The 21,699-nt window shown below is 33.5% G+C and overlaps 2 protein-coding genes across 2 annotated transcripts; one reads left to right on the forward strand and one right to left on the reverse strand.

The window, feature by feature from the left end:
• The first annotated feature begins 1,648 nt into the window (after positions 1-1,648).
• Positions 1,649-5,209, forward strand: LOC132904398 (uncharacterized). Its single transcript, XM_060954722.1, has one exon. It carries the CDS (start codon positions 1,649-1,651, stop codon positions 5,207-5,209), a length of 3,561 nt encoding a protein of 1,186 aa, XP_060810705.1.
• Positions 5,210-6,198: 989 nt separating this feature from the next.
• LOC106138679 (ATP-binding cassette sub-family C member 4) lies at positions 6,199-20,733 on the reverse strand. The gene is made up of 25 exons (XM_013339895.2): positions 20,332-20,733; positions 19,432-19,563; positions 17,647-17,851; positions 17,189-17,414; positions 17,000-17,097; positions 16,711-16,908; positions 16,234-16,360; positions 15,958-16,101; positions 15,602-15,765; positions 14,838-15,002; positions 14,624-14,761; positions 14,293-14,460; positions 14,091-14,207; positions 13,755-13,990; positions 13,348-13,400; positions 13,046-13,255; positions 12,376-12,606; positions 11,966-12,072; positions 11,490-11,613; positions 11,003-11,176; positions 10,188-10,315; positions 8,556-8,678; positions 7,653-7,775; positions 6,921-7,081; positions 6,199-6,685 (listed from the first exon to the last, which is right to left on the reverse strand). Exons 1-25 carry the CDS (start codon positions 20,544-20,546, stop codon positions 6,412-6,414), a joined length of 4,041 nt encoding a protein of 1,346 aa, XP_013195349.1. The 5' UTR covers positions 20,547-20,733; the 3' UTR covers positions 6,199-6,411.
• Between the last annotated feature and the right edge of the window lie 966 nt (positions 20,734-21,699).

Consider the following 21,699-nt stretch of genomic DNA (forward strand, 5'->3'; position numbering starts at 1 on the left):
AGATATACTTATATATTGATAAAATATAGCACTTTAAAACGCAAAATTCAATAGATAAATAAAATAAATGTTGAGTCAAAGAATGTTGGCAACATAAAACAAAGGATTCGTGTCCGTGCATTTTTAAGCGACTCGTTTTGTGAAAGCAGGCACGCGACCATGCAGCATTCCAGTTTAATCGATTTTATTTTGTAATCCTTTTCGTTTTATTAATTCCTTACTGTAAAGTCACTTTCCTTCGTTCGGTTATAGAATCTCAACATACTTACATTTCATGTTGAAAAATAATTTGGTAGCGTATTGCTTACCATGATGTGAAAGTTACATCCAGGGAATGGACGTTCAACGAAATAGACTAAAGAAACCGACTGGACATTCCGGTAATGAGGTTTAACGTGCCGCGTAGATCTAAGATTCGCCCAGAAATTATTGAGGTTAAAGCTTGAAATTTAAAAAAAACTATTTTTACTAATACAAGACGTTATAAGTACCTAGTTAATAAAGAAAAAAATCGGATGGCTCGAAAGAACAAGGCGTAAAAAACCCCGTTATTATTAAAAGAATCAACACACTCTTAAGTTTTGAGCCAAGTACAAGATACATTATAAAAAGGTCAAAGCAATGGATACAGTACATACCTACACTTTAACTGCGCTGGCAAACCATACACGAATATAAACTCCAAGAAAGGTAAAGGATGATCAACCCCAGCATCAAACTGAGGTAAAGCACATGTGGGTTGTGGAAGATAGATGTTCGACATTTGCTAGCGCTGGCGCAGGAAGAGCGGCTGCTCATTTTGAACAAATCAATCAGAGAGCACACTTCAATGTTTAAATCGATACAACTATATTTGGTTTCTATAATGATGTCATACTGTGGGCAATATACCTTTTATAAATTTTATATAAAAAGATTCAACAGCACATTTTGGCAAGTTTCAATTGTGACAATGAATGAAGTTTAAAACTTATGATGAACTTTTGTTACAGACGTAGAACAAAGAACTGTTGCGAGAGTGACTGGTGTGCAATTTTTAAGCTCTTTAGTTCATAAAAAAGATACCTACCACGTGGTAGGTATCTTTTTTATGATACGAACGTTCGTATCATAGACATTGGTTATTAGTAACCAATGTCTATGATATTCAACAGATTTTAAAATATTACATATTTATGTGTCTGTAGTTATTAGACGTGGTAGTTGCTTAGAATTTTCACTTATATCATAGATTTAAAAATATTACTTGAAATAAATTAAAATTTAAAAATAAATATAATTTTCAATCCTACTTTGTTGAGTATCTATCCTAAGACAAACATACATACCTACATGGAATAACTTCATAACAACACCAAATACCTATGGCAGCTGCACCTTTCGCTATACCCTATACATCTTTAACTTATAAATTAAAACTACTTATTGACATGTTATCTATGATATTTTAAAAAATAATCTTGTCTTTATTGTTACTGTCATAGTTGTGTTTTAACTAGAATAAAACCAATACATTTGGTTTTGCATTATTATTACAATTTATTCTAGTTAAACCTTATCAATAATGTATATCGACGCTTAGTCAAATTTATTCTTTATCAGCAAAACATTATTTTACAAAATAAAATAAATTTCTTTGAAAAAAAAAATGGCTACCACTTCCACAGGAAATATCGCACGGTATTTACGTCCAGAACGTTTTGATGTGGAACCTAATATATGTGGAGCTGATCTTCGTTGGACTCACTGGCGGTATACTTTTATAAATTTCTTATCTGAAGAATTATCAGAATTTAAAGACGAATCACTCAAATTAAAACTCTTAGTCAACCATCTTTCGCCAACTGTATATTCATATATAAAAGAATACCAAACCTATACTGAAGCTATAGAAGCACTAAATAATATTTACATAAAACCACAAAATGAAATACATGCTCGACATTCTCTTACTATAAGAAAACAACAAATAAGTGAAAGTATTTCAGAATATGTACAAGCACTCAAACTGTTATCTCATAATTGTAATTTTAGAGAAGTATCAGCTGAAGAATATAGAAATGAATATATTCGTGACGCATTTATCTCAGGTATTCAATCTCAACAGATACGTGAAAGACTCCTTGAGCATTTATCACTTACTTTAGACGAAGCACTTAATGTAGCAATTTCGCTTGAAACAGCAATAAATAACACGAAATCTTATTCAACTCCAACGACTCTTAATGCTCTCAATATGTCTAAAAACACTATAGACTTAGTACAAAACAGAAATGAAACTAAGAAAAATTATTATTCTCAGCGAAAATGTTTTTTCTGTGGAGGAAATGTACATCAAAGGAACAAATGTCCTGCTTTTAATTCCTGTTGCCAATTATGTTCTAAGAAAGGTCATTTCGCTATTGTATGTAGAAGTAGACCAACTATAAATTCCGTAGAAACTGAAATTGAGAACAATATGTCTGGAATAATAGCTGCTTCTCCGTCTAATTTACGAAAAGCTACAATTACTATATTTGTCAATGATACAAAAGCTGATGCACTTATTGACACTGGCAGTTCCGTGAGCTTTATTGATCGTAATCTGGTGCAAGCTATGAATCTCAAAATTAAACCATGCCATCAAACGATTACACTAGCATCATTGAATCATGTATCACATGTAGATGGTATCTGCTATCCTACTATTCGACTGAATAACTGTACGTACAAAAACATACCATTACTTATTGTAAATAACTTATGTTCTGATGTAATTATTGGACATGATGTTCTTAAGGATCATTCGTCAGTAGAATTACATTTTGGTGGAAAAAGAGAAAGCCTTCAAATCTGCAATGTCATGCAAGCAACTGTTCCAGCTGTGTCTGTTTTTACAAATTTATCTCCTAACATAAAACCAATAGCAGTCCGGTCGAGACGCTATAGCACTGATGAAGAAACTTTTATAAGACAAGAGATACATAATCTTTTACAAGATGGAGTGATTGAACCATCTGTATCTCCTTGGAGGGCACAAGTAATAATTATTGGGGGAGATCATCACCGGCGCCGCATGGTTATTGATTATTCGCGAACTATTAACAAATATACAGAACTTGATGCTCATCCACTGCCTAGCATAGAACTGGTAGTTGCTAATGTAGCTAAATACAATTATTTTAGTCAAATTGATTTGAAAAGTGCTTACCACCAAATTCCAATATTAGAAAAAGAAAAAAAGTATACAGCATTCGAAGCATGTGGTAATTTATATCAGTTTACTCGCATTCCATTTGGAGTAACCAATGGCGTAGCTGCTTTTCAACGTACACTGCAATTTATAATAGAGTCAGAGAAACTTAACGGCACATTTGCTTATTTAGATGATATTACCGTATGCGGCAAAACAAAAGACGATCATGACAAAAATTTGGAAAGATATATGATGGCAGCCGAGAAATACAGTTTGACACTTAACAAAGACAAATGTACCTTTTCTTCTAGCTCTATAAATTTACTTGGTTATAATGTTCATAATAACACTATTAAACCAGATTCAACTCGTCTTAAGCCACTTCTTGACTTACCAGTCTCATCAGATGGACCTTCACTGAAAAGAACTCTCGGGCTTTTTGCGCATTATTCAAAATGGGTACAAAATTTTTCTGAAAAGGTAAGGCCTTTAATCTCAAGCAAAAGCTTTCCACTCGATGAAACAGCTATTTCTAGTTTTAATTCTCTTAAATCTACTATTGCTAAGTCATGTTTGACTGCAATAGACAATGAAGAAAGATTCGTCGTTGAAACTGATGCTTCTGAGCATACAATTGCAGCATCTCTTACACAAAATGGAAGACCAGTGGCATTTTTTTCTAGAAGTCTTTCCGATTCAGAACGCCGTCACTCTGCTATTGAAAAAGAAGCTTACGCAATTGTAGAATCTTTACGCAAGTGGCGACACTATCTCTTGGGTCGACATTTTCTTTTCATCACCGATCAACAGTCAGTTTCATTTATGCTGAATCAAAATCATACAAGCAAAGTTAAAAACGAGAAAGTTGAACGATGGCGCCTTGAGTTGTCGTGTTATAAATACGACATTATATATAGACCAGGGAAAGAAAATTTCACTGCTGATGCTTTGTCTAGAATAAGCGCTAGTATATCTACAAATAAACTTTATGAAATACACGATGCTTTGTGCCATCCTGGAATAGTGAGAATGGCACATTGGGTACGTCAAAAGAATCTGCCATATTCGATTAATGAAATAAGATCCATGGTTTCGTCTTGCCCTATTTGTTCAGAAATAAAACCAAGATTTGGTCAGACACACGGCCATCTCATAAAAGCAACTTCGTGTTTTGAACGACTTAATATAGATTTCAAAGGGCCTGTGCCAAGTAACACTACTAATCGTTATATATTAACAGTAATCGACGAATACTCTAGATTTCCCTTCGCTTATCCATGTAAAGATATGACTGCTTCAACTGTTGTTCATTGTCTGAAAGATATCTTTTATCTATTTGGTATACCACAATATATTCACTCTGACAGAGGAACATCATTTTTATCAGAAGAAGTCCAACAATTTCTTCATTCCCTTGGAATAGCTACTAGCAGAAGCTCTCCCTACAATCCAGAAGGTAACGGACAAATAGAAAGACTAAATGGAACATTATGGAAGAGTATTCAACTAAGCATTCGGTCCAAAAGTATGCGAATCGAAGAATGGGAAAAAGTTTTGCCTTTTGCTCTTCACTCAATACGCTCGTTGTTATGTACAAGTACCAATGCAACCCCTCATGAACGTATGTTTCATCATCCTAGACGATCATTAAATGGACAATCTATGCCAACGTGGTTACTTACTCCAGGACCTGTACTACTTAAACGACACGTAAGAAATTCTAAATATGACCCATTAGTTGATGAAGTGGAATTATTACAACCTAATCCCATGTATTCATATGTCAAGCTTCCTGATGGTCGTGAAACAGTAGTTTCTAATAAACATTTAGCTCCTTTGCCGCAACTTAATCGGGAGAGTGAAGAAAGTGCTGATATGGAGCCGGATGTCCAGGGAACTATAAATGACACTGTGGAACCTGACGTGTCAAATGAAGGACGGGCAGCCGAGTCCGAAGAACCTGTTCTACGCCGTTCCAGTAGAGATCGCAGACCACCAGCTTATTTAAGGGATTATTTAAGGGGGGGAGAATGACATGTTATCTATGATATTTTAAAAAATAATCTTGTCTTTATTGTTACTGTCATAGTTGTGTTTTAACTAGAATAAAACCAATACATTTGGTTTTGCATTATTATTACACTTATTAAATATAGATTTAATTATAAATATAGATTTCATCCACATAGGGAATCTTATATGTCACTGTTTATCAAGTTTTTATGAAAAGAAAGCTCAAGAAATTTATCAAGATTCGGATCAAAAAGCATAGGTATATTTGTTTCTCTGTGACACTCAAAATCTCATCTGAATTACAGACATATATTTACTTCAATGTAATGTTTTTTTAAATCAGTGATCCGAACATATAAATCTATGAAAAACACTTTTATTAGATACACACTCATATATGTAGTTAGTTGAAGGTTATCCTACTACTATTATAAAGGCGAAAGTTTGTATGGATGTTTGTTACTCTTTCACGCAAAAACTACTGAACCGATTACCATGAAATTTGGTATGTAGGTAGCTGAAGACCCAGAATAACACATAGGCTACTTTTTATCCCAGAGTTCCCGCGGGATTGATAGGGTTTCTATGCGGACGAAGTCGCGGGCGGCCTCTAGTCTATCATAAATGTTAAAACTACCTACATAATGTAGACAACAATAAGATCTGTGCAAAGTTTAATGACTCTCGCTTAAATCTATTAGTTAGAGGTATATTTGATAATGACTGTGAAGACTGTTTCGGCTGATCAGGAGAAAAAAAATATAATAACTACTCTGGACGGAATCTTATTATCACGGTAATAGAAGCTAGTTTGGATGTTTAGTAAATTAAAAGCGACCACGCTTAACGTGGTTGGTTATACGCAGATCTTGAAATATTTTTTTTAAATAAAGTTGTCATCTTGGGAAGCGATGTATCATCATATATTTGATGTAAATATCGTAGGTATGATCTTCATTTTTAATATAAGTGTGTATATATTTATTGGAGAGATGTAAGAAAAAAAAATGTAATTTTTAAATTTTTATTTAAATAAATATAGGTACAAAATACTCTTAGCTACTTTTATCGTACAGTACAGTTCTTAAATATAATCTCGGTGATATTTTTTTCTATATTATAGCGAGGTAAATTTTCAATAATACAGGACATTCGAATTTAATATTTTAATTCTCAATCCATCACCAAAACGTTATTAAAAAAAGCGCAAAAAAAAATAATGACTATCTTGCTTCTGGGTTGTCATTGAAGTACTTCGACTTAGCCATTTCGTACAATACTTTGCCCATGTTTTCTCCAGTTTCGTTGACCATGAATGTGAATACACTATTCGGATTAGAGAGTAACTTATAAGGATAGTCAAACTCGACTGCTTGGCCCTTGTCCATGACGAGAACTCTGTCTGAGTCCATGATAGTGTTCAGTCGATGTGCTATTGTGAGCACAGTGCAAGATGCAAATTGCCGGCGGATGGTCTGCTGGATTAGAGCGTCAGTTCTGTAACAATACAAAGAAGTGTGATAAATGTATGTATATTACAGACAGGATATATAAAAATCGTCTTCCATAGTTGATACTAAGTACGTTTTGATAACGTGATTATCGATGACACTGAAGGGATTCCCGCACTGATCGGTTGCAAGCGACCTGCTTCTACCTTTATTCTATTACTAGTGGAATTTCACCCACACTGATTAATATAACTCACTATCGATAAGTTGTTTTAACTTACTGAGGGTCCACGTTGGCCGTAGCCTCGTCCATGACAAGAATCTTATTGGACCGCAGTACTGCTCGCGCCAGGCAAATCAGTTGACGCTGACCCACCGAGAAGTTGCTGCCACCTTCAGATACCTTGAAATCCAGGGCGGGCACAGCATCCTTTAGTTCCACCTTAAAATGATTAAATAGAGCTAATTAGAGGAGGTTATAGTTACAGTTGAAATTAACTTTATGTAATTCTTAAGAGCAAATAACAATCCTTTAATTTGCTTATTTTTTTTCGTCGTAAGTTATATTTTCAAAAGAGCCAAACTGATTTCAAAAATAAAACAAGCTATTCATTTTCATTTATAAGAATATTTTTATGTAGACATCATATCGATATATATAATAAACCGACCTTGATTAGACCCAATGAATGACGATGCTTTTTTAAAATAAATTTTATCTACACCACGTCCGTTCACACGATTGGTTAACTCTCGTATTTTTGTCGATGTAATTTATAACGTTATTGCCCGTTAGGGTCATGTAGTTACATAAAGTGTGTATTTATGTTTATAGCTCCAAAAAATTAAATCAATACATCAAGTACCAAGTCAGGGTTACCGATTTTTCTTGCGATCAAAGTATAAAATAATATACCGAAATCACGTCATTTCACGAGCGAAGCTTAGGTGCAGGTGCTGGGACACACAAAACTGATCATAATTCTGCTATATATGACTTTGTCGATGGTTACCTGTTCCAAAGCCCGCCAAATGTCGTCGTCGCTGTAGTTGTTGAAAGGGTCCAAATTGTAGCGAACCGTAGCAGAAAACAGCACGGGTTCTTGAGGTATTATCGATATGCGCGACCTTAAATCCTGGTACGAAAAAAAAACGATAATAATTAATCTTATTATAAAATACGCTGATTTTATCTACTGATTATCACAAGAGTCGAGCAAATTAAACAAAATGTTTAAATAAACATGTTAAGCAATATCACGTCCACTGAAGTGATATGGTACCTACTACTACAAATACGATCTGGTTAGAAATATTGCATTAATTTAAAATCGATTCAATCAACCAACGACCGATTGCAACTAAATTTAGTTTGTTTGTATTATGTTATCAGTGTCTTATTTTTTGTCTGATGAAAATGATGAAATGAAATGACCGTACGCATGATTTCGTATATGGGTAACCCCTAGAACTGACGGTGAGAAGACAAAAATAGAGTGGCCACTCAAGAAAACTCGGTTAATCGCAACCATTAGTTTCGAAAAGTACCTAGATAATTATCAAGTTGTTCTTCTTTATAAAGTTAAGAATATGCCGTGTAGCTCCTAGCACAAATTGAAAAAAGAATAGGACCACTCCATTTCGTTCCCATAGATGTCGTAATAGGCGACTTAGGGGTTGGCTTATAAACTTGGGATTCTTCTTTTAGGCTAGCAACCTATTTGAATCTCAATTTTATCATTAAACCAAAAGCTTAATGTGGCCTATCGGTTGGCACTGTCTATCCCGCAACGGATATAACGGTAATTACATTTACATATGTAAGTATGAACGTTAAGAATATAATATAATTGGATATTTAGCTTAAAGAAGAAATAAATTAGTTGATTCTGATCCGATCTTAAGTATAAAGTTACCTTCTTAGAAACACCTTCCGTGTTGATAGAATCTATTTTGATACTTCCTTCGATTTCGGTGAGGCGGAAAAGAGCTGATATCAGAGACGACTTGCCTGCACCGGTACGACCCACGACACCCACCTATGGGAAAAGGGTAAATTTTATACATTCTACATTTCAAAGTACAGCATCATCAATGCGTGGAATAATTATTTTCTATTAAAGAATACAATATGTATGCTCTTTGTTTATCGTTTGACAAACGCAAAATTTCAAGAAAATTGCTTTAGAAGATAACAAGTGATGGGACAACATACAAACAAATAAATCTCCTTTCGCATTTTTAATATTATGTTAATAATCATGAAAATTTAAAGGTTGCAACGTATCTCGGCAATTCTAATCTTATGCCAAAATATGTTTAAAAAAAAATTCCCCTTGTGAAATTAAAGAAAAAGAACAGGAAGGTTTAGTTAATGGCAGAATCATAAAATACATAAATTCTAACATTCGATTCAAGACGCAGACCAAAAATAGACTAGCATATTAAATAAGATTTTTGCCATAGAAATCCATGTAATACTGCAACTTCAGTTGCAGAGCACAGTTCTGACTTTTTATCCCCCAGGGCGTAAACAGGGATGTTCGAATGGAAAAGGCCGTTGAAAACACATCCAATTTGCCTTTCTATGTTTTTTCTTTTTTGCCACCATACACATACATGCCTTAATTAATTGAAAAGATGAGAGCCAAGTACCTATTTGAATTGATGCCAATGATTCCGTAGTTATATTGTTTAATAAGTGAAAAAATGCCTTAGGTTTTAAAGGGGAAGTTCGTAAAACTCTATTGTCGTATTTATTGTTCAGAAATAAAACTATTTTCCAATTTTAAGATTTGTCCAAGTTTCAACAAATTGTAAAAAAATCATATTTCTGAGGAGAGAATTTCCGTTTGAAGATTTTTGTTGGTCCGAACAATAAATACAATTGGTTCGGATTCATTTTTGAGATACCGAACTCTATATTTAGTATGTACGAGTATGTAGCTGTAGGTCAGTTGGCACTCAAACCCTTAATGATTTCCTATTTTTTATTAACAACGTGAAATTTTCAACCATGTTTTTAAATAATAGATCTTATTGAAAAGTTATATGAGATAGTTTAGGCTACAAGTATATATATCTCATATAATATCACTATCTGATATTTATGAGGAAAACTGTTTCTGAAGTAGGTTCTCGAATGAATCTGTAAAATATTAAGAAAGAAAAAGTATTTCTATTCTTTTTTATAAAACTCGTGGGTAACACTAATATTTGAAAAAAAAAAATACGTTTGAATTGAGAACTGCTTTTTTTTGAAGACTTTAAAAATCAATTTCATGATAATGCGCCACTCAGGTTAAACTGGCCTTTCAGTTTTTGCGAGACTTTGCGCTGTCTACCGTTTATGAGATAAAGCCATGATATATACATATGTATTTCCCGCGACTTCGTTCGAGGAAAATGTTGCCTGTTTGTTCTTGAGCCAGCTCAAATCAAAATTTCATAAAAATCGGTTTAAAGGTTTTACTGCTAAAGCAAGCCTTGATCTAACCTGTCACTACTTTGACAGACATATTTTTAAATTTAATATTGATATGGATTACCTTCCAAGCAGGATTAATGACGAAGTTTAGATTTCTTAAAACTGGGGGATCTTCAGGACCGTACTTCATGGTTACATTTTCAAAAACTATTCCTCCTTGCGTGGGCCACTGAGAAGGTGGTTGCGTAGCTAAAAACACATAAAATGAATTAACTTATCAATGTAGTTCATTAAAAATGTGCTAATGTTAAAATAATGTGTTCACATTTTAGTTCATAAAATACCTTTAAAAAAGATGTCATCACACCAATGCACTCGTATCATTGTATACTGGTGCATTATTACAACCGATTTTGTAAGTAGTAAATAAATGTTATAAGTAAACCATTTCGATTTCATCGTAACACCGCAAGTGACATACGGAATCAATTTAGTGTGACTTGAGTTGCTCAAGCAGTTCGCTCTTCATTATATGGCTGTCTATACTAGGGATTGATATACTCACTTCTTACTTGTTGTGAAAAGATTACATACGGCAAAGTTTCTATGGTAACTTGCCTGCGTAACCTCAACCGGTTGTAGAAAAACTTTGTAGGTATTATACACTTATACTTCTATCCTTTTATCGCCTATTCTATACTTCCTATGACATGTAAATGAAGTTATTACTCTCCTTGAGGCTTTGAGTTTATATATGTATAATATTTAAAGTTTAATGCAACCTGACTAATTCACCAAAGTAGGTAAATCTACCTAGGAAAACTTGTATCGATCGTTAGAAATTTTTTAACGTTCCAGGTACGCTATGCCATAATGTTATATATCAAAACGAGTCATTAAAAAATATATATCATGTTCATTCATATTTATTCTTACGTCCTTCATCCATATAGAGCTCCGGGGGCAGTTTCCTGTATTCGAGCACCCTCTCCACTGAGGTCATTTGGGCTAGGAAGTCTGCAGTGAACCTGGCAGCCATCTGCAGCATCATGGTCAGCACCATGGACTGGCTGACAGCTAAACCCACACTACCAACGGGTATCACATTATCTAAAAAAAAGTAATTTGTTATCAAACGGCTTGTTTGACGCTGTTGTCGGATTCTCGCATCTGAACTAGAAGGTCACGGGTTCGATCCTCGGTAAAGGTGGAGAAAACATTTTCATGATTAGAATGGATCTTGGATGAAATATAGTATCTCTGAGTTAGTATCTTAAAACACAAGTCTAGAACTTACTATGGGGCTAGCCTCAAGCTCACTCTTGTGTGATTTGTCCCGTATATATTCAATCCGTACAGGCAACGTTTGCGCTATTTACTTATAGGTAGCACCACTTTTGTTATTGTTATAATAAGTTCTTACCAAAATCAATGAGCAGGAAGATACACATGATGATTGCAAGGTATACCAAACACAACGTATCCAAGTATAAACCAAAAGCAGTAGAGCCACCCAAGAACGTGTAAAAGGCACTCGAGTGAATATCCTTAAAATAAAAATATAGTGTTGTTTAGTACGTATTGTAATTAATATCAAAAGTATTATGGATTCATGAAAGTGTCATTAAAAGATTAAGTTACCTCTATATCAGTTTCAGTTAGGAATTCTATTTATATATTTATTAGTTTAATGATAATTTCCATTTTGACAACGGGGAATTACTATATTTTAATGCCGATAAAGATTTCAGAAAGTCAATTCTCAGTGCTAATTACGAGTATTTAATAAGTTACTATTGCTTTGAACGATCGATCTAGTATATTTTAATAGTATAATAAATCATGTTGGTAATAGTGGGCATGTACTTTGTCTTTGCCAATTTATGGTTTTCAAAGTACCTGTGCGTTATCAAATTGTCTCAGTAATCTTGTTTCAGCATTAGAACTTCTGATTGTCGAGAGTCCAGCCAATGTGGAATTGATCATCCCAAACACAGGACTCTTTGCTGCAAAATAAAAAAAAATCGCTTGATGAATGTCGACAAGTAAAGAGAGTGAAGTAATTGGTACAGTAAAAAAGTTTTAATAAGAAGAAAAGTTTAAGAAAAAATTCATTGTTACTTAAATGTAAAGAATTGGTTATATGCTGGATAAATAGATAGCTTTTGTGCATAAGTTACTAGGTTATTGTTGTATGTTTTTCTTGTTGTACATAAATATATTTAAAAAATCTACGAAGAAATATTTCGGAAAATTTAATTAAAAAGTATGTATTAAGACTAGCAAGGATATTTGCAGGTCGTGCTTACTTGTTCCTTCAAGACGTTTTACAGCCTGAGCAGCATTTAAGTACCATCGTAATAGGAGCACGAATATAACAATTAGAACAAGTGTCGGTATTAATGTCCAGGGAAGAGCTAACGCGTTTAGTACTAGAATACTTGTCATAGACAAGTACATCTGTAGGGTCTCCAACATACTTCTCGGCAACAACTCATCGACTCCACCCAAGTCTTTGGAAAACCTATTTAGGATTCTACCTAGAAATAAAACGAAACTATGAATAATTTGAACTGAACTTTAAGTCATATTAAACTAGAAATCTAAATAAAAGTAAAGGCTTAAAATATTACCATAGTTTTGAGGTCAAAGTATTAAACATAACATGTAATCACGTCTTTATCCCCTGTGGGATAGACATAGCCAACAGTCTTCAAGACTGAAAGGTCACGTTCAGCTGCTTGGCTTAATTGGGATTCAAAAAGTGATAGGTTGCTAGCCCATCGCCTAAAAGTGGAATCGCAAATATATAAGTCTATCCCTTAGTCGCTTTTTACTACATCCATGGAAAAGAGATGGACTGGTCCTATTATTTTTTCTATTGGTGCCGGGAACCACACAGCAAAGGACTTAGTAGCAGTTTCTTGTGTTTATGTTTTAAGCTGAATATCAAATAAAAGAATAACATAAAATACTTACCACCGGGATTGGTATCAAAAAATCTCATAACAGCATTAATCAAACTCTTGAATACCATGTTGTGCAAATTTTGTGAAGCACGCATGGTCATATGTACGAAAGATACAATGCGCAATTGTGAAAAGATTATAAGCGCTGCGACCACTCCAGAAAATATATAAACAAATTGTGCTGTTGTTAAGGTTCCGATTTGTGTGTTCCAGCCAGGATCTAAAATCATGGTTACACATTGTTTTGAATAATAGAAATTAATATTTATCTACAGAATTTAATGGTAATATTTATCAGTAACATTAGCTTACCTGGGTCAGTGCCTTCTGGTAAGCCATTTATGTAACTGTCTACAGCATTTGTCCTGTAACCATAACAAACATGCTAAATATTAACTTAAGTAAATAAAGATATCTAAGTATAATGCGTAAAACAAAGTCGCTTAACGCTATCTGTCCCTATGTATACTTTAATCTTTAAAACTATCCAACGCATTTTGTTGCAGATTCTTTTATAGATAGAGTGATTCAAGAGAAAGGTTTTATTATCAGTATTGTACCCGTGCAAAACTAAGGCGTGTCGCTAATCTTATTATAAAGTCAAAAATGTAACTAACTGATCTGTAACATAACGTAGACATTCACATAAAGGTGCAAAACCTCGAGCAAAAGCAAGTTGACAACAAAAAATATATGTACATATGTATTCGTGTTCTTACCAGTAGCTGATCCAATAATCCGCTGTAGTGGCTGATACTTGAGTTATAATCAAGCTGGCCAGAGCGAACACAATCATGAACCATGACTGAACGCAGCTTATATAACTGGCAAGTACTTCCCACTTCAAATTTCCTTTAGCTCTCTCTTCTGCTTCTAAAACTTGCTCTTTTTCTTCATTTGAATTATCGTCACTCTTCACTGATACTCCTCTATGCAAAGATGGTCTCTTCTCAGCCTGTATAATAACCGAATAAATCATAACAAATATTCCATAAGTTGAATTTGTCAGCTAACAATTATCTTATCTATTTATAATATAATAATGATGTACGCACCTTTTTATTTGCATCATCATCTGCTTCGTCACCCTCTTGAAGGTTAGCCAGCAGCGATGAAAATTCTTTACCTGACTTAACAAGATCATTATATGTACCCATATTCTCAATACTACCCTGAAAGAAATAAATATGGTATTATTTTCAAAGGTTTATAAGAAATATTTGAAACAATTAATTAATTTTACCATTTTAATCTCACCTCATTCAGAATGATAAGCTGGTCGGCTGCCTTGAGATAGTGTATTTGATGTGTAACTAAAATGCATGTTTTTTTAGCGAGGTAGCCTTTGATACAGTTTTCAAACAACTGCCGACCTACATTTGCATCTACCGCGGACAGCGGGTCGTCCAATAGATATATGTCAGCCTGAAATTAAACAAATAGAGCCATTCCGTAACATGGATTTTGATAAACTTTATACATATTTATATTCTGATAGTAATAAAGAATAGGAATTAATGCTCAGATTAGATGTTGTTTAGAGTTGATTGCTAAATTAATTACAGTTTATATAAAAAGTGCAACTCACGTCTCTGTAGATAGCCCGGGCTAAATTTATTCTCGCCCTTTGACCACCAGATAATGAAACTCCGCGATCACCAACCAACGAAAGGTCACCATACGGAAACTGTTTGAAGTCTGGTTGAAGCGAACATACGCGGCTCACCTTGAAATATAATCAGATTAAACACCTGTATGTAAGATATACTATAGGAAAAATACTAAGTGATACTTATATTGACCTCTTTGTATTTTGCAGCATCATAGTTACATCCAAACAAAATGTTTTCTCGTACGGTTCCCGGATAGAGCCATGGCTCTTGACTAGCATAAGAAATAGTACCATTTACTTTGACACATCCAGTGCGAGTTGGAAGCTCCCTAAGAATAAGTTGGAGTACTGAAGTCTGAAAAAAAATACAAATTAATAATAGAGACGAGAGCGTTGGTGTTCGAATTGGTAAGGTTCAAATGTATTAATGACTATTTTAGAAGTTATGAACATTAGTTTGAATACTAACCGATGCTCTTACAGTGAGGGAAAACATCGTGAGGATGCACATTCGCGCAATCGGATGTGTAACCATGATCGATCCAATACAGGTATGGTTTCCCTGCAAAGGTTGCGGAAGTCAGATGGGGGTCGCTTCGTGTAAAAACCTGACTCACCCGATCCCAGGATCCATAATCTCAGGCATACCCCAGGCTCCTCTCCAGAGTGTTTAGGATGCATCCGCGACTAAAGCCAAGAGGAAGAGTATAAACTAATAATAAAAGAATTGATGCTTGAAGAATTAAATATATTATCTCTATTTGGTCTTCTGGTTGACTGATAAAAGATACCGTATATATTTAAATTAAAAATAGTACCTAAAAATTTTGTTTGTATATAATTAATTAAAATGTAAGATAATTTTACTAAACATTTATCTATTTTTTTAAGTTGGTGGAATATTTTATTTAAATACTAAAAATTCAATGATAAGATTTTGTATACTGTTTTTACCTTGCCAGAGCCAACAGGACCTATAATAGCACTCAGCTTTTTATGGCGCACCCGCAAAGACAAATTTTTCAACGTGGCGTCCTCAGGTTTGGCATCGTCTACCCATGACGCATTCACTCCACTTATTTCCACGGCGTATTCGCTATTTGAAGGTTTAGCGGTAGCTTGAATATAAATAATAATATATATTATCTTAGTAATTCAAATAAAGTAAAAAAAAAATTTGAGCTACTCTACAATGTTACGTTAAGTACTAAAATTAATGATTCTTCAATGAAAATCATAAATATTTTTCTATTATTATGTATATTTATTATTTATCAAATAATAACGAAGAACGATAAAAATCAACTTACCAGTTTCTATCTCAAAATTATCAATGATTGAGATTTTATTAGCAATGACATTATTTTCTCCATTTTGGGGGTTTGTTTTGTTATTAAAAGTTAGGTTATTGGCCTTGCCATTGGCAGGTTTAACAACGGTGTCAGAAACTTCATCTAAAAGGGAACACATACACGTATAAATTTATAATATTTTAATTTAGCTATACAATCTTAAGTAATTATATGAATTAAGAAAAGTACATGATAAGATCTATTAAAAAGTGTAGTAAATTACAGCATATTTACCCATAACTAGAACGCTTTGAATGCGTTCAAGTGAGACCAACATTTCTGACAAAGAAGCAATAGCCAGGGGCAATATCATCGTAACGTTGAACTGAATAGTGCTCAAGTATTGTTGAATCGGATAAATCTAAAAACAGATGAAATTGTATTAGGTAGCTCATAATAGAAGAAACGATCTCTTTTACTATTTTAGATAAAGTAGTAAGTTTCATATTATCTGTTGTAGCAATTGCCATTGGTTATGCGATAAATGATAATGGTTGGTGATAATGAAATTAAGTTTTTGAGATTGATTTTGCACTGAAAAAATTCTACTACATTTGTGCTCAGAGTCACAAATATAAGAACTCTCACTAGACTTGTAATCTGGGAAACGGCGATTTCGACACAAGTAAAAAGACATTAAAAAAACTAAATAGGAAGTAAATTAGAAATTAAGACATGTCAATTTTAAATGTAAAGTAATGATAACCGTACCGTAGTCGCAGATATCATAGATCCAGCAAACACCAGTGTTATAACAGTGAACAACATGATGGTCCTCTCTGTAAACAGCATAAAGCCAATAAAAGAGCTCCGAATAAACATGGCCTTTCTCAAAGCTCGCATTTCGTACTCTCGGACTGCCTTCACTACCAGTTGGAAAGGTATCTCCCACGCGTACATTTTAATAACCTAAAAATATTTAATTTCAATTATTTATACTTCGCCGCGGCTTCTTTAATTATAAAAATAGTGAGAAATTCGTTTTTAAAATGTTACCTACCTGTATTCCGTTTATGATTTCATTCATCAATTTGATTCGCCTGTCTGTCCTTTGTGCTACTTGACGTCTTACTATGGACGTGAATTTCATGAGTGTTACTAAAAATAAACAAATAATGTCAGTATTGGAATATGTTTTTAAAGGTTTGAGTAGCAGAAATGTTTTGATAGATTTAAAGGGTACTCTTACCTTGCAACGGCAGAATCAAAACGATTGCAGCCCCTAATCCTACGAATGGCGCGTACCCAGCGGCATCGTATAACAGATAGAGCACTGCAGCGGATTGTATGGGGATCACCCATATATTGTTCAAAAACATGAAGGCGTAGTCAAATCTGGCCACGTCATTGGAAAGTAAATTGACTAGTTTCCCACCCGCGACTTCACCAAGAGTTACTTGATTCATCCGAAGCACCTATAAAATTTATTTATGAGATTTCAATAAAAAAAATCGATGAGGACAATATTTTTTTATAAATAACGATCGGAAATAATAATAATGTAACATTATAATCAGATTATGTCATTTAAAAAAAAGTAGCACATATTCTTTTGCATGATCACAATACACAATATTATGTTGTTTAATAAATTAAACAAAACAAATAAGTCTATAGAGGTATAGTTTGAATTAAAATATATATTACTTTACGGTATAGAAGAGCCGAGCACGCAATTTTGATCCTTAAACTGAACCGCATTACGAATAAAGAGTTATGGTGTTGACACATAAGAGCAAGGAAGTTTAGCCCCAGTATAGCCAGGGCGTAGAGACCAGCGCTTTGCCGTGACATTTGAGAGTCCACGGACCAGTAAGTCAAGAGCTGACCAAACATCTGTGGCTGATACGTCCTGCAGACGGATAAAACTATTTAGAGCAAGAAGTGTTTCCGATAAAATTAGAAATGGGCAATCACAGTTGGATCTAAAAAAACTTTTCTAGAAAACACACCTTTAGTTTTGTTTTATACAAAAGTTCTTTTTTTATTTTACATGCTAGGTGTAGTTTTAGAAGCTAACACTAACCTCACTTCGTTCCTTACACAATAATTTAAAAAAATAAATACTTTTTAATTTTGGTAAAGGCACATCTAGCTAAAATAAATCGTTAACAATATTTTCAGCAATTTACTTCATTTTTTAAAATAACACTTATCCATATTCTATATTTTTCTATCAACGGTTACTTTACTTGTTGGAACTTAAGATGGTGGTCGAATCGGTAAGGTGTTAAAATGTGTTATGCTCAAAAAAGGCAAAGGTTCATACAAATCCCATCTCGGTCATGTACCAACTATTTTCGAAGTTATGTATATTAGTTTAAATATAAACCAATACTTTTACAGTAAGTAATCACGCATATTCAAGCAACTGGATGTGTAACCATGATCTATCCAATACGGGTTGCGGAGGTCAGAAGATAGTCGCTTCATGTCAAAACCTGACTCGCCCAATCCAGGATCCAAGATATATCCCATACTCCTCTCCAAAGTGGTGAGGATGCTATCGGGACTAAAACCAGGAGGAAGAATATTTATGGAATTAAGATTCTAATATTTTATGACAATACAGTAGTACAGTTAAGCGTGACCTTTCAGTCTTTTTGTGACTGTTTGCTCTGTATCCCCATCAGTAATTAAGACGTGATTGTATATGTACCTATGTAACTATAATTGTAAGAATAACAAAAATAAAGATTTGTGCATTTGTTACAATTCGATGTAGAAGTATAGCATCCATACATGACAAATAAGGTAAAATTAGTAATTATCACGACAGATATTAGTTTGATAACATTTTTATCGTTATCAGTAAATATTGAGATCGAAAAAATATTGCGCAAAGTATCTGTTATATTTATTTAAATAAACTGTTAATAAATGTTTATTCACAGGCTAATAAACTTGAGATTCTTCTTTTAGGTAATGGGCCAGTACCATCATTTAACCATATAGCTGAACCTGGCCTTTTAGTTTTTGCACTGTGTCTACTCCGTAAGGTACAAAAACTTGATCATATGTATGTATATGCCACCGGAATTTGTATGATAAAGACATTCTATATAATTCCTAAGAGCTCTGTAGAATGCCTAAGGCCGGTACACAATTCCTCGGGATTGTAAAAAATGTCTGCTAGACTACCGGCAATGTGTTAAATAATTTGATATTGGTCTGTATATATTACGATTATTATATAAAAGTAGGGGGGGAGCAGCCCACCTGCACGGAGAGATTGGTAGCAATCGCAATTATAAAACTTAAGGATAAAAAACCTTACTGTTACGTCTATGTCATGCAAAGAACTACGAGGTAAATTAGAATAAATCATAAATAATCTTTTTAAAATAAAAATAATTTAGGTGTATCTGTCCCCCACTCTTGTCTAATTGACACATTGCTGTATTTAAAGAATAAAGGAAAATATATTATTACCTTGCAGCTGCTGAAATGAGTACAAAGATTCCACTTGGTAGATATGCTACCCAATACGCTCTCACTATAACTTTCCATAGCGATGGCGGTCTATTTTCTAGCTCTGCTCGCCTTAGTTCATCTTGCCAGTACCTGAAATATCATCTTTTAAGGTATTTCTGACTCATCGGGGGTGGTAAAATAAATCACTAATTATGCCTAAACCTAAAGCCTTAAACTTCCTTATTATCTTAGGTAATGTTGAGACATTGCGCCTGAGGGCTTTCTGTATTCAGTTTTTTATAGATACTTTCACAATGTCGTATACATAATTATATGAAGACTAGTTCTTACGATATTTATGATTCTCTATCAAGTTTGAAATTTATAAAAACTGATTATACATATTACAGTTACTTATAGTCATCTTTATTCATTAATAATTGTAACAATTAAATTTATATACGACATTTCAAGAAAAGCTATGCATTTAATTGGCGTACCTGCATGGATCATGATTTTCATAATTGTTATCTTATTATCTTTTCCAATACCTAGATTGTGTTTTGAAGCTTTTCTGAATGTATTTTAGTAAACATGTACGTACCTTTTACAACGTTTTCTTTACAAAGATTTCAAAATTATTTATAATTATGTGAAACTCTTGAATAATGAAATATAAAAAATGAAAATAGACTCTACTTCAATGCATTGACCGTACATTTAATAAAAATGTGTACGATTTTTCAATTAAGATAAAACTCTATCAAGAATTATTATAAAAATTTGGTAACAAACTTAAATGACTCTAATGAAAGTGCTAGTCCTAAAATTTTGGAGAAAAACTCCTGAATATAAAAAAAAAACATTTTGTTCGTTAAAGGAATTAGAAGATAATGAAATAAAATAAAATTCGCATACCTTTCAAAATCATCTCCCAGCTTTTCAGAATCATATTTCTTAGTAGGTACTATAAGATCATCTTCTTCGACGTCTCTTCGATTACCTTTAAAAAGCACTGGGCATACCCACCACAGAAATATTCTTGAAAAGATGTTCGGTTTGTTTCTCTTTCTCTCGGTACCATCGGCGTATGTTTTATATTTATTATTCTTTTTGTTTACAGTTTTATCCATCTTTTTTTAAATTCAAATATAAACAATGTAGATTTAATTGTACTTGTAGATTTAACACATTCAACTATTAATACAACTAAAATTAAATTGGAGTTTTGATATGTACATGATAAGTTGTATAAAAAAACACTCACTAAAATATTCACTACTACGCGATCGAGCCCGCTAACAACTGATATTAACCACGCTAACGAATTATTATAAATACATTCCCTTTATCGATATCTAAGCATACGTCATTGGTACAATATAACGAATGAGGCATCCTGAAATATTTTCTTCATAGGATTTTTCCCAATAAATGAAACACATTAGTCTGTATGTAACTGTGGAATTTTAAAATCTTTTTTCTTAACGAAGGGACAGTGGCGCAGATGACTTCTTTGAAATTAAGAAAAGTTTTTCTAATAATTTCTGTTTGTACTTGTTGTGTTGTTATTCTGCTTGATGCGCTCGTGAAGGTGGCGCTAAATTGGCGCGAGCGAAACTGTGGATATAAGCTAGTAATAGAGATAAGCATATAGGAAATTGCACTCTTGTGATTGTAGTGTAAGTTACGATTTTGAATGCATCAGGTGCGTTAGAAATCATGTATATTTACCATTAAAGCAGCGGCTATGCTCAAAGAGTGTAGCTTTTATACCTATATTTAGTACTATTATGAAACGAGTCTAGTACTTAAAACATCGAGTTTGGCCTTTTTATATCCCTAAGCAGTATAGTTTCAAATGGCCAAGGAGAGATAATGAAAATATTCGGTAAAAATCAGTCATCGTTGGGGTTGTACAAATTTTTGTTCTTAATGTAAACTTAATCTCAATAAAACAATAATACTGTGTTAAACGACATATCCCGCTAATTGACATTCGGATTTCGGGAAGTCCACTCTTAGTGCACCCCTAGACCAAAATGCAAATCTTTAAACCCAGCATTTGGGTTGTAGGTATGTTGATAATTGAGTCAAAAAGTCAGTGATATCTTTTTAAAATAGATAGATAGAATTTTGTGAAATGACTTAGTTGTCTCAATATTTTTTTCTGGTCCTGGTGGTGTCCTCCCTGACGAGTAAAAATTAAAGATAATAATCAAACGTAATTTGGATTATAATTTAACTTCTAGGAATGTGTGTGGCTTCCTCGATCTCTCATTATAA

This window comes from Amyelois transitella, chromosome 4, assembly GCF_032362555.1.
Source record: "Amyelois transitella isolate CPQ chromosome 4, ilAmyTran1.1, whole genome shotgun sequence".
Lineage (NCBI taxonomy): Eukaryota > Metazoa > Arthropoda > Insecta > Lepidoptera > Pyralidae > Amyelois > Amyelois transitella.

Excerpts from the sequence above, each read along its gene's own strand:
- LOC106138679 (XM_013339895.2), bottom strand. The coding sequence starts at position 20,546 with ATGGATAAAACTGTAAACAAAAAGAATAATAAATATAAAACATACGCC. Across the intron at positions 19,564-20,331 it reads CTGGGAGATGATTTTGAAAG|GTACTGGCAAGATGAACTAA; the intron begins GTATGCGAATTT and ends ATGATATTTCAG. Across the intron at positions 17,852-19,431 it reads CTCATTTCAGCAGCTGCAAG|GACGTATCAGCCACAGATGT; the intron begins GTAATAATATAT and ends ATCCGTCTGCAG.
- LOC132904398 (XM_060954722.1), top strand. The coding sequence starts at position 1,649 with ATGGCTACCACTTCCACAGGAAATATCGCACGGTATTTACGTCCAGAA.